At 43.8% G+C, this 13,154-nt stretch overlaps 1 protein-coding gene across 29 annotated transcripts in view; it reads right to left on the bottom strand.

Moving 5' to 3' along the window:
- Positions 1 to 1,116: 1,116 nt before the first annotated feature.
- The window catches only part of LOC118387152 (forkhead box protein N3-like), a 123,153-nt gene continuing 111,115 nt past the window's right edge, over positions 1,117 to 13,154 (bottom strand). The window contains exons 6-9 of one of the 29 annotated variants that reach the window (XR_008141143.1): positions 7,192 to 11,559; positions 6,972 to 7,034; positions 6,782 to 6,812; positions 1,117 to 6,565 (exon numbers count right to left, since the gene is read on the bottom strand). Coding sequence is in view for 1 of the 29 variants with exons in the window: in XM_052524139.1 (XP_052380099.1) it covers positions 11,067 to 11,559 (493 nt within the window). In the remaining 28 variants the exon portion in view is untranslated. Of the gene's footprint in view, positions 11,560 to 13,154 lie in introns of all 29 variants that reach the window. The other 28 variants (XR_008141128.1, XR_008141130.1, XR_008141126.1 and 25 more) reach the window with 28 other exon arrangements.

The raw sequence follows: 13,154 nt of genomic DNA, 5'->3' as shown, positions 1-13,154 counted from the left end.
TGCTGAGCTGTATCTGAGCTATGCTGTGCTGAGCTGTATCTGAGCTATGCTGTGCTGAGACGTATCTGAGCTATGCTGAGACGTATCTGAGCTATGCTGAGCTGTATCTGAGCTATGCTGAGCTGTATATGAGCTATGCAGAGCTGAGCTATGCTAAGCTGTATCTGAGCTATGCTGTGCTGAGCCTTGTGAGTAGCCTGCCTGCAGTCAAATTACCTAGTAGCCTCAAAGGGTGGAATGTTATTAATCTTTTTCTTAATTTCATCATTAATAAACATAATTTTTTTAAACCTGCAGAAAATCCGGTGTTTTTATGTCAAACGTTTTTGTTATATTTCAGACTTCTGTGATATACAGAAAGTGTAATATTGGGATACAAACTCAAAATTGAAAGCATTTTAAATCTAAATCTGACATGGTACAGGTGTCTTCTTCTTTTTTAAGCTCATAACCATGTGTGTGAGGTGTATACTTTTGTTTCTAAGTAGATTTGTTTAAGACTACCAGGAAACACTGTGTGAGCCAATGACGGGCACGGGCTTCAATAACCTATTGATCAATTTACTTAGTATGTGAAAGATGAGTTCAGTCAACTGAGCTTCCAAGTGTTGTCTTTTTCCGTTGACATTTTAGTCATTTATCCAGAGCGACTTGTGCGGTTTGTTCATTCATCTTAAGGTAAGATTCCAAGAACACAGGATGAGATGTTACTATCCTTTGTGCAAGCACTTCCAAGAGTTAATAAACAGTGAGCGTGGTGAAATTTGGGGAGCGCATCGTCAGTAGTGTACCTTTGGTTCCTAGGGTGTTTCGGCCTTTCACACTATACACCCTCCCCAAAGGCGGTTAGCGACAGGGTGATCAATCCTACGCTTGCGTCCCATTCCCAATTAGTCATAGGAGTTGCCTTGTTGTTGATAGCCAACATCCCAGGTAGGTAGGTGGGACAAACACATAGCACAATCATAATCAACTGTTGTTGATGCACTTCTGTAACATGTCGCTGATTAGGGTGGAGATCAATAACATGGTTATAACCTGGTTCATACAACTTGATAACATGCTTATTAATACACGGTTCCTTTCGAGCACAAGAGTCGAGTTCAGGTCATCTTTTGCAACTTGTATTTTTCATTTATTGCGACTGGAAGACATTACATCACAAACATTATTGTAGGTTTTTAGAAAAATGGAAAGGAGAAAAAAAACAAACATTGTTACATTTTTTTTGCCACAGTTATTGGACAATGTGATATTTACATGGTTGAATGGATGAATGGATGAAATAGTTTGAAATCAGTCTTTGGCAATATTATTGCACAACAAGGAAAGGATCAAATGAATTTGAAACAGCCAGGTGTAGCTACGCTGTATTACATTGTCATCTCATAGATACATAGTTTTACATTTGACATCTCTATCTGATGGCAATCTTTTTTTTAATCTGACACATCTCAAATAGTCACCAACATGGCAGTATTGTAACGTATGAGTTCACTGTCCCTGTCCCTGTATGTAACTGAATGAGTCCCAAATTGCACCCGAGCCCTATGGGCCCTGGTCAAAAGTAGTCCACTACACTGTAGTGTGTACAAAGGGCAGACTCTACAACACATTGTCCTTGACATGCCAGGGCAGACTCTACAACACATTGTCCTTGACATGCCAGGGCAGACTCTACAACACATTGTCCTTGACATGCCAGGGCAGACTCTTCAACACATTGTCCTTGACATGCCAGGGCAGACTCTACAACACATTGTCCTTGACATGCCAGGGCAGACTCTTCAACACATTGTCCTTAACATGCCAGGGCAGACTCTACAACACATTGTCCTTGACATGCCAGGGCAGACTCTACAACACATTGTCCTTGACATGCCAGGGCAGACTCTTCAACACATTGTCCTTGACATGCCAGGGCAGACTCTTCAACACATTGTCCTTGACATGCCAGGGCAGACTCTTCAACACATTGTCCTTGACATGCCATGGCAGACTCTTCAACACATTGTCCTTGACATGCCAGGGCAGACTCTTCAACACATTGTCCTTGACATGCCAGGGCAGACTCTTCAACACATTGTCCTTGACATGCCAGGGCAGACTCTTCAACACATTGTCCTTGACATGCCAGGGCAGACTCTACAACACATTGTCCTTGACATGCCAGGGCAGACTCTTCAACACATTGTCCTTGACATGCCAGGGCAGACTCTTCAACACATTGTCCTTGACATGCCAGGGCAGACTCTTCAACACATTGTCCTTGACATGCCAGGGCAGACTCTTCAACACATTGTCCTTGACATGCCAGGGCAGACTCTTCAACACATTGTCCTTGACATGCCAGGGCAGACTCTTCAACACATTGTCCTTGACATGCCAGGGCAGACTCTTCAACACATTGTCCTTGACATGCCAGGGCAGACTCTACAACACATTGTCCTTGACATGCCAGGGCAGACTCTTCAACACATTGTCCTTAACATGCCAGGGCAGACTCTTCAACACATTGTCCTTGACATGCCAGGGCAGACTCTACAACACATTGTCCTTGACATGCCAGGGCAGACTCTTCAAAACATTGTCCTTGACATGCCAGGGCAGACTCTTCAACACATTGTCCTTGACATGCCAGGGCAGACTCTTCAACACATTGTCCTTGACATGCCAGGGCAGACTCTTCAACACATTGTCCTTGACATGCCAGGGCAGACTCTTCAACACATTGTCGTTAACATGCCAGGGCAGACTCTTCAACACATTGTCCTTGACATGCCAGGGCAGACTCTTCAACACATTGTCCTTGACATGCCAGGGCAGACTCTTCAAAACATTGTCCTTGACATGCCAGGGCAGACTCTACAACACATTGTCCTTGACATGCCAGGGCAGACTCTTCAAAACATTGTCCTTGACATGCCAGGGCAGACTCTTCAACACATTGTCCTTGACATGCCAGGGCAGACTCTTCAACACATTGTCCTTGACATGCCAGGGCAGACTCTTCAACACATTGTCCTTGACATGCCAGGGCAGACTCTTCAACACATTGTCCTTGACATGCCAGGGCAGACTCTACAACACATTGTCCTTGACATGCCAGGGCAGACTCTTCAACACATTGTCCTTGACATGCCAGGGCAGACTCTACAACACATTGTCCTTGACATGCCAGGGCAGACTCTTCAACACATTGTCCTTAACATGCCAGGGCAGACTCTTCAACACATTGTCCTTGACATGCCAGGGCAGACTCTTCAACACATTGTCCTTGACATGCCAGGGCAGACTCTTCAACACATTGTCCTTGACATGCCAGGGCAGACTCTACAACACATTGTCCTTGACATGCCAGGGCAGACTCTTCAACACATTGTCCTTGACATGCCAGGGCAGACTCTTCAACACATTGTCCTTGACATGCCAGGGCAGACTCTACAACACATTGTCCTTAACATGCCAGGGCAGACTCTTAAACACATTGTCCTTGACATGCCAGGGCAGACTCTACAACACATTGTCCTTGACATGCCAGGGCAGACTCTTCAACACATTGTCCTTGACATGCCAGGGCAGACTCTACAACACGTTGTCCTTGACATGCCAGGGCAGACTCTTCAACACATTGTCCTTGACATGCCAGGGCAGACTCTACAACACATTGTCCTTGACATGCCAGGGCAGACTCTTCAACACATTGTCCTTAACATGCCAGGGCAGACTCTACAACACATTGTCCTTAACATGCCAGGGCAGACTCTTCAACACATTGTCCTTGACATGCCAGGGCAGACTCTTCAACACATTGTCCTTGACATGCCAGGGCAGACTCTACAACACATTGTCCTTGACATGCCAGGGCAGACTCTTCAACACATTGTCCTTGACATGCCAGGGCAGACTCTTCAACACATTGTCCTTGACATGCCAGGGCAGACTCTTCAACACATTGTCCTTGACATGCCAGGGCAGACTCTTCAACACATTGTCCTTGACATGCCAGGGCAGACTCTTCAACACATTGTCCTTGACATGCCAGGGCAGACTCTTCAACACATTGTCCTTGACATGCCAGGGCAGACTCTTCAACACATTGTCCTTGACATGCCAGGGCAGACTCTTCAACATATTGTCCTTGACATGCCAGGGCAGACTCTTCAACACATTGTCCTTGACATGCCAGGGCAGACTCTACATCACATTGTCCTTGACATGCCAGGGCAGACTCTACAACACATTCGTCACGATAACACAGAGCGCTTGACTTGTAACGCAAGAACACTCCAACACAGTCAGGACAGGAAGTGGAGTTGGCAGCGAGGTATATATGGACAGTAAGTATGTGTCTGAAATGCCACCCGATTCCCTATATAGTGCACTAATTTTGACCAGGGCTCTCATCAAAAAAAGTGCACTCTATATGCGGAATATAGAGCCATTTCATACACAACCATGTAGCTTTTTCTTCTTCATGCAAACATTGATAGAAGCACATTGAATTGTATAGAATTTAATTGTTCTCCATCACAGCTGATAGAATACTATGACAACGGAACTCAATGGAACTCAGAACATTTGCTTGTCTGTCTCCCTGTCTAGCTGTCACAGTCACGCTCTGTCATTTTTCTAAACCACTACTGTCGTCACTCTCTGCCTTTCCTCTAAACCATTACTGTAGTCACTCTCTGCCTTTCCTCTAAACCACTACCGTAGTCACTCTCTGCCTTTCCTTTAAACCACTACCGTAGTCACTCTCTGCCTTTCCTTTAAACCACTACTGTAGTCACTCTCTGCCTTTCCTCTAAACCACTACCGTAGTCACCCTCTGCCTTTCCTTTAAACCACTACCGTAGTCACTCTCTGCCTTTCCTTTAAACCGCTACTGTAGTCACTCTCTGCCTTTCCTCTAAACCACTACCGTAGTCACTCTGCCTTTCCTTTAAACCACTACCGTAGTCACTCTCTGCCTTTCCTTTAAACCGCTACTGTAGTCACACTCTGCCTTTCCTCTAAACCACTACCGTAGTCACTCTCTGCCTTTCCTTTAAACCACTACTGTAGTCACTCTCTGCCTTTCCTTTAAACCACTACTGTAGTCACTCTCTGCCTTTCCTCTAAACCACTACCGTAGTCACTCTCTGCCTTTCCTTTAAACCACTAATGTAGTCACTCTCTGCCTTTCATCTAAACCACTACTGTCGTCACTCTCTGCCTTTCCTTTAAACCACTACCGTAGTCACTCTCTGCCTTTACTCTAAACCACTACTGTAGTCACTCTCTGCCTTTCCTCTAAACCACTACTGTAGTCACTCTCTGCCTTTACTCTAAACCACTACTGTAGTCACTCTCTGCCTTTCCTTTAAACCACTACCGTAGTCACTCTCTGCCTTTCCTTTAAACCACTACTGTAATCACTCTCTGCCTTTCCTCTAAACCACTACTGTAGTCACTCTCTGCCTTTCCTTTAAACCACTACTGTAGTCACTCTCTGCCTTTCATCTAAACCACTACCGTAGTCACTCTCTGCCTTTCCTTTAAACCACTACTGTAATCACTCTCTGCCTTTCCTCTAAACCACTACTGTAGTCACTCTCTGCCTTTCCTTTAAACCACTACTGTAGTCACTCTCTGCCTTTCATCTAAACCACTACTGTAGTCACTCTCTGCCTTTCCTTTAAACCACTACCGTAGTCACTCTCTGCCTTTCCTTTAAACCACTACTGTAGTCACTCTCTGCCTTTCCTCTAAACCACTACCGTAGTCACTCTCTGCCTTTCCTTTAAACCACTACTGTAGTCACTCTCTGCCTTTCATCTAAACCACTACTGTAGTCACTCTCTGCCTTTCATCTAAACCACTACTGTAGTCACTCTCTGCCTTTCCTCTAAACCACTACCGTAGTCAATCTCTGCCTTTCCTTTAAACCACTACTGTAGTCACTCTCTGGCTTTCATCTAAACCACTACTGTCGTCACTCTCTGCCTTTCATCTAAACCACTACTGTAGTCACTCTCTGCCTTTCATCTAAACCACTACTGTAGTCACTCTCTGCCTTTCCTTTAAACCACTACCGTAGTCACTCTGTGCCTTTCCTTTAAACCGCTACTGTAGTCACTCTCTGCCTTTCCTCTAAACCACTACCGTAGTCACTCTCTGCCTTTCCTTTAAACCACTACTGTAGTCACTCTCTGCCTTTCATCTAAACCACTACTGTAGTCACTCTCTGCCTTTCCTTTAAACCAGGATTAATTGCCTTTGACTCAAACTCAGTCCTGTGGCCCTGGGTGCACGTTTTGCTTTTTTTTTGCCGTAGCACTACACAGCTGATTCAAATAATCAACTCATCATCAAGATGTATTTATTTGAATCAGCTGGGTAGCGCTACGGCAAAAACAAAACATGCACCCAGGGGGATCCCAGGACCGAGTTTGGGAAACCCTGCCCATAACCACTACTCTAGCCAACTCTGACTCTACTCTGACTCTACTCTGACTCTACTCTGGCTCTACTCTGACTCTACTCTGACTCTACTCTGACTCTACTCTGACACTCTCTGGACCTCTGACTCTACTCTGACACTCTCTGGACCTCTCTGACTCTACTCTGACTCTACTCTGGCTCTATCTGACTCTACTCTGACTCTACTCTGGCTCTATCTGACTACTCTGACTCTACTCTGGCTCTATCTGACTCTACTCTGACTCTCTCTGGACCTGTCTGACTCTACTCTGACTCTCGCTGGCTCTATCTGACTCTACTCTGACACTCTCTGGACCTCTCTGACTCTACTCTGACTCTCTCTGGACCTGTCTGACTCTACTCTGACTCTCGCTGGACCTGTCTGACTCTACTCTGACTCTACTCTGACTCTATTCTGACTCTCTCTCTGGATCTGTCTGACTCTACTCTGACTCTACTCTGACTCTCTCTGGACCTCTCAGACTCTACTCTGACTCTCGCTGGACCTGTCTGACTCTACTCTGACTCTACTCTGGCTCTATCTGACTCTACTCTGACACTCTCTGGACCTCTCTGACTCTACTCTGACTCTCTCTGGACCTGTCAGACTCTACTCTGACTCTCACTGGACCTGTCTGACTCTACTCTGACTCTACTCTGACTCTATTCTGACTCTCTCTGGATCTGTCTGACTCTACTCTGACTCTACTCTGACTCTCTCTGGACCTCTCTGACTCTACTCTGACTCTACTCTGACTCTACTCTGACTCTCTCTGGACCTCTCTGACTCTACTCTGCACATAACCTCAGTCCAAACCCTATTACCTCTGCTGGTTGTACCAGAAACATGTTCATTATCTCACTCCAATGTATGTATGTATGTATGTATGTATGTATGTATGTATGTATGTATGTATGTATGTATGTATGTATGTATGTATGTATGTATGTATGTATGTATGTATGTATGTATGTATGTATGTATGTATGTATGTATGTATGTATGTATGTATGTATGTATGTATGTATGTATGTATGTATGTATGTACAGTTTTGGGCAGCAGGTAGCCTAGTGGTTAGAGCTTTGAGTCAGTTATTGAAACGTTGCTGGATCAAATCCCCAAAAGGACAAGTTAAAAAATCTGTTGTTCTAGGCAGGCCCGTCATTGTAAATAAGAATTTGTTCTTAACTGAATTGCCTAGTTAAATAAAGGTGACATTTAAATGTATGCATGTATATATGAACATACCAGAGCATGAACTGACTAAGGCTTTAATGTATTCTCATTATAGCTTACACTAATCATCTACGGCAGGGCTAAATGTACTGAATCACTCAAAACTGAAACAATTGGCCGGGTTTAAACATCGCTCTTTATATAACACTTTTCCTTTGTACTGTCATTTTTCCAAAGTAAATAATCCATAAAAACAGGCTCTATTGAGTCATACATTAATATATTGTATCTGACATAACTTTGAACAAAAGGTTTGCCTATGCTAATCTGGTGTAGACTAGGGAGCCAATTAGAACAGTGGAACTTGTTCTGAACATTCTGACGAATTCTAAATTCCATGTTAAACAGTTCCTTATACCCCATCAGTTTACACTGAGGTTTCTGCCAGGAGAAAACTCGGACCCAATAGTGACATATTCACAAAATGAGACAATACTGTGATAAATAAAGAAATATGTGCTGTTCAATATGAAATAATGTCAATCAAAGACATCGGAACACAACGCCTTGAGAACAGGCACAATGCTAAAGGGTGTATGGTTGTTGGACACACACTCACACACACACACTATTGATAACTTCTGAAAAACACTAGACCATTGACATATTTATATTATAAGAGGCAGAAGACTGAAAACCATACTAGAGGCTTTTCAATCTTGCCTTATACCTAACAGACATGGGTTTAAACGCTACAGTATTTGACATAATTTAAAATACTTGGGCTGTGCTTGATAGGGCTTGCCTCAATGGAACAAATAGAAAAGTCCCAAAGTACAAACCCTGCCCATCTGGCACTCAAGGTCATTCAAAGTATTTGAAAGCTTTCAAATAGTATTTAAACCCAGGTCTGTTATACCTAAAGCACAGAGCAGAAGGGCCTCATAATTGCAGAGTGATTTCCCCATAACATTTCTCCTTGAGGAAGATTTGTCTTTATAAATCTGCTCATCTGAAGAAATACAATTATCAATTTACAAAAAAAATAATCAAATTAAATTAAACAAAAATCGAGGGTATAAGAATTGTCTGCAAAAACTTAGTTTTCTCTTGTAGGATCTAAGTTTATATGAAAATAAGTCATGCTTCATGCTAAATACATTGTTTATATTACATGATCTTTGAATAAAAAATGATTTACTTTTGTATCTTATTTACAAGCACCCATGCAATATAACTGAGAAAGTCCTGCAGGTCAAATTGCTTCAATTAAGAAAGGAAAAATAAAATATTTTCTAACCTTTTTACAGTTGTCCAGACTGGACAAATTGCTTATACTTTTATGAGAGTAGGAAGAATGGGAAACATTTCAAACAGAGATAAAACGACAACGAATCCACAATTTATGTAAATAGTTTTGTGAGTCTGTTAAATGATAGGCAGGTGTCGTAACATGGGGTATATTTAAACTGACATTCACTTTTTAATAGAAGAGAAATTCTGGAAGAGTTTGAGGGACATAGTCTAAGTGAAACTGTGTCTGAAATGGCATCCTATTCCCTAGATAGTGCACTACTTTTGGCCAGAGCCCATGACGCTCTGGACAAGGTAGTGCACTGTAAAGGGAATAGGGTGCAATTTCAGATGCAGATGAGCAACAAGCACAAGATGGAGGAGATATATTGCCTCTGACCCGGCACTAAGTCGTCACCATGACAACAAAAACATTGTAACAGCAAAGTTCTAATTATCCATAAATATTAAAAAGTGCTCTTAAAGGAATCGTGCCCCGTTCTCCATGATGTCTTCACTATTGGTAATAGAAATAGCTGTAATGAATGTCAATTAAGTACATGCGTGATTCTCTAAGAACGGATTTTTACAATTGTTTAGACATTTACGGTATTCTCCTGTCTCTTCTCTGAAGATCTTCTGATGTAATAATATATTCATTGCCATTGAGCAGATGCTTTTATCCAAAGCAACTTACAGTTGTGCATGAACACAATTTATGCGGGTAGCCACGGGTATTTAATTCACAACCCTAGGTGGTGCAACAGCCGTGCTACACCAACTGAGCCATACATGACCATATATGATGTTGCTATGCCTTTACATTTGTCTTTGTAAGCAGATTGCCTACATCAGGCAACCTGGTCGCTTGTCTTTGGCACAGTCTTACATGTTGTGCTCATGGGCATATAGGATGTGTGAGCAGGAGGTTTTAACTGTTTTAAAACTGTAAGTATTATTGGCTCAACTTCCTTGCTTACATTGCTTACATTACTGGATATTTGCTACAGATACAGACGTAGCCTCTGACACAGATTACACAAAACGGTCAGCTAGTCTCCTCAAACATGACATTTTCTACTATGTTTTTCCCTAATTAGTGACAAAACATATTTTTCTATGGCTTGCATCCCTTTACTCAACATAAAAACATCAACATGAGACACATGAGAATCAATTACCCATCAGAGTTAGCATTGAAACATATAGGAAACGTATAGGAAACGTATAGGAAACGTATAGCAAACGTATAGGAAACATATAGGAAACGTATAGGAAACATATAGGAAACGTATAGGAAACGTATAGGAAACGTATAGGAAACGTATAGAAAACATATAGGAAACGTATAGGCAACATATAGGAAATGTATAGGAAACATATAGGAAACATATAGGAAACGTATAGGAAAACATGGATTTCTGATATTGCCACACATAAGTAAGATGCTCCTAATGCCCCTGGAGGAGAGAAAGAGAGCTAGAGAGAGATAGAGTGAGAGAGATAGATGAAGTAATGTCTATTGAGACTAATGCTTGAATAGAGTTCTTTGTCTTGGCCCGTTGGTGGTTGATAGGTCAGTGTGTAGACCTGGTGTGTCGTCCTACTGAAGGACTCTCTGCCCAGGCCTGAACACCCTTTTCACACTATGGAAGCCAAAGTTGAGCTGAGCCAAGCCGAGATGTACTGGGGCTTCCTGGTTACCCTCATCCACCATAGTTGCTGCTGGAACCATGCTGGAAAGGACACTCTGAAAATAAATGTTCAGAGCCAGCACAGTATAGGCTTTAGATTGGGTCAATAGTGGGAATCAGGCATCAGAGACACAACGCACCACCAATGGTTAGAAGCAGCTGGTGTCCTTCCTATCTAATCTGACCAGAATATCTGCTGTCCTTTTCTGTTCATTTCACAACGTTTCTACATGTTGAATCTCCACCATTTGTCAACACCCAGCAGGTGATTGTTAACACACCTTGTAATGCTGCTTTTAGCCGTTGGTCTTTGTGGCGTGTCTCAGCTATTACTTTCTAGGCCATGGCGATATGTGTGTAGTCCAGGTGTGCTGGACAGGTGTGTAGGCCAGGTGTACAGGCCTGATGTGTAGGCCTCTCTATGGCCTGGCATTAGTTAGTTTCTGAGGGCCTCTTTCTGCTCCTTCTCTTTCTGAGCAGCCTTGGCCCGGTTTGTGATGTTGTTGAGGCACGCCCTGACTCCCGCCAGGTGGAGCAACGACCCAGCCGCCTCCTTCATCTCCTCATCATCGCTCTCCAACGGCGGCTTCTCTGCCGATGCTGCCGAACGGCGCTTCTTCAGCGGCAGTGTGTCACCCAGGGCCCGCAGGCGGTTTTTGGTCCAGGGCAGTCCCCGTCGCCGGGCATGCTGGGATAGGAAGGAGACGGAGGCAGAGTCCAGTGGGACTTCTTTAGGTTCGGATTTGACCCCTCGGTGGACTCCCACCTCCACTGCAATGATTTCATCGTCTTCGTCGGACACGGAGGGCCCCTGGGAAGAACAGGGCATGCTGGGGGATTTGGCATTGCTGTAGTTGTGATCCTCCTGGAGGTCGTCGCTGGGAGGGTGGGAGGTGTCACAGGGGGTCAGGTAGTCTCCCAGAGCTGACCTGGAGAAAGACACACAGGAGAGATAGGAAGGATATAGTTACTCTTAATGTAAACAGACTACATTCTTGGTTAGAGTGTCTGCACTGAGATTGGAAGGTAGGGAGTTCAATCCCGGGCCGAGTCATACCTAAGACTGTACAAATTGGACCCAATGCGTCTCTGCTTGGCACTCAGAAATATTAAAGACATACTGTAGATTGGGGGTAAGGCCCTGCGATAGACTAGCATCCGGTCCAGGGGGTATACAGGTATACTATCTTAATTTGATCACTCTGTTGTTGCAGATCATTTTCCTTCGCAGAGGAAAATCCTAACTTGTTGGGTATTCAGGGTTAAAAAGGCTTCTAAAGTTTGTATTTTCCAATTAAAAATGTTAGACTTCATTTGCCCTATCGAAAAAGGGGAGGAGCAGGAGTAGATTTGAAAGATGGTTCAGGTAAGGGCTCTGTGCAGACCAGTCAAGTTCTTCCACCCTGATCTCAACAAACCCTTTCTTTAGGGACCTCTCTTTGTGCATGGGGGCATTGGCATGCTGAAACAGGAAAGATCCTTCCCCAAGCTGTTGCCACAAAGTTGGAAGCACAGAATCGTCTAGAATGTCATTGTATGCTGTAGTGTTAAGATTTCCCAAAACTGGAACTAAGGGGCCTAGCCCGAAATATGAAAAACAGCCCCAGACCATTATTCCTCCTCCACCAAACTTTACAGCTGGCACTATGCATTGGGACAGGTGGCATTTTCTTGGCATCGACTGAACCCAGATTTTTCCATCAGACTGCCAGATAGTGAAGCATGAATCATCACTCCAGACGACGCGTTTCCACTGCTCCAAAGTCCAATGACGGTGAGCTTTACGCCACTCCAGCCCACGCTTGGCATTGGACATGGTGATCTTAGGCTTGTGTGTGGCTGCTTGAACATGGAAACCCATTTCATGAAGCTCCTGACGCACAGTTCTTGTGCTGATGTTACTTCCAGAGGCACAATGTTGCAACCAAGGACAGACACATTTTACACGCTTCAGCACTCGGTGGTCCCGTTCTGTGAGCTTCTATGGCCTACCACTTTGGGGCTGAGCCGTTGTTGCTCCTAGATGTTTCCATCTCACAATAACAGCACTTACAGTTGACCGGGGCAGCTCTAGGAGGGCAGAAATTTGACAGACTGACTTGTTGGAAAGGTGGCATCCTATGACTGTGCCACATTGAAAGTCATTGAGCTCTTCAGTAAGGTCATTCTACTGCCAATGTTAGTCTATTGAGATTGCATGACTGTGCTCAATTGTATACGCCTGTCAGCAACAGGTGTGGCTGAAATAGCCAGACCCACTAATTTGAAGGGGTGTCCACATACTTTTGTATCTATAGTGTATTTCTGTATAGTTACTGTGTCATTACAATAATACATTTGATATACCATAAAAGCTGATCAGAGCATCGCGTGATAAATAAATTAAAGTACTCCCTCTGTCTGTCCACACGAAAGCAAACCCCTCGCTCGGACTGGACCTCATTTTCCTTTAGCAGGACAGTCTGGCAGCATTAATATCTCATAGGAAGGACATACCATCCTCTAAATGATGAAATATTCCATG

This window comes from Oncorhynchus keta, chromosome 8 (assembly GCF_023373465.1).
Source record: "Oncorhynchus keta strain PuntledgeMale-10-30-2019 chromosome 8, Oket_V2, whole genome shotgun sequence".
Lineage (NCBI taxonomy): Eukaryota > Metazoa > Chordata > Actinopteri > Salmoniformes > Salmonidae > Oncorhynchus > Oncorhynchus keta.
The sequence above is the reverse complement of the archived record's forward strand: the minus strand, read 5'-3'. Positions and strand labels throughout refer to the sequence as shown.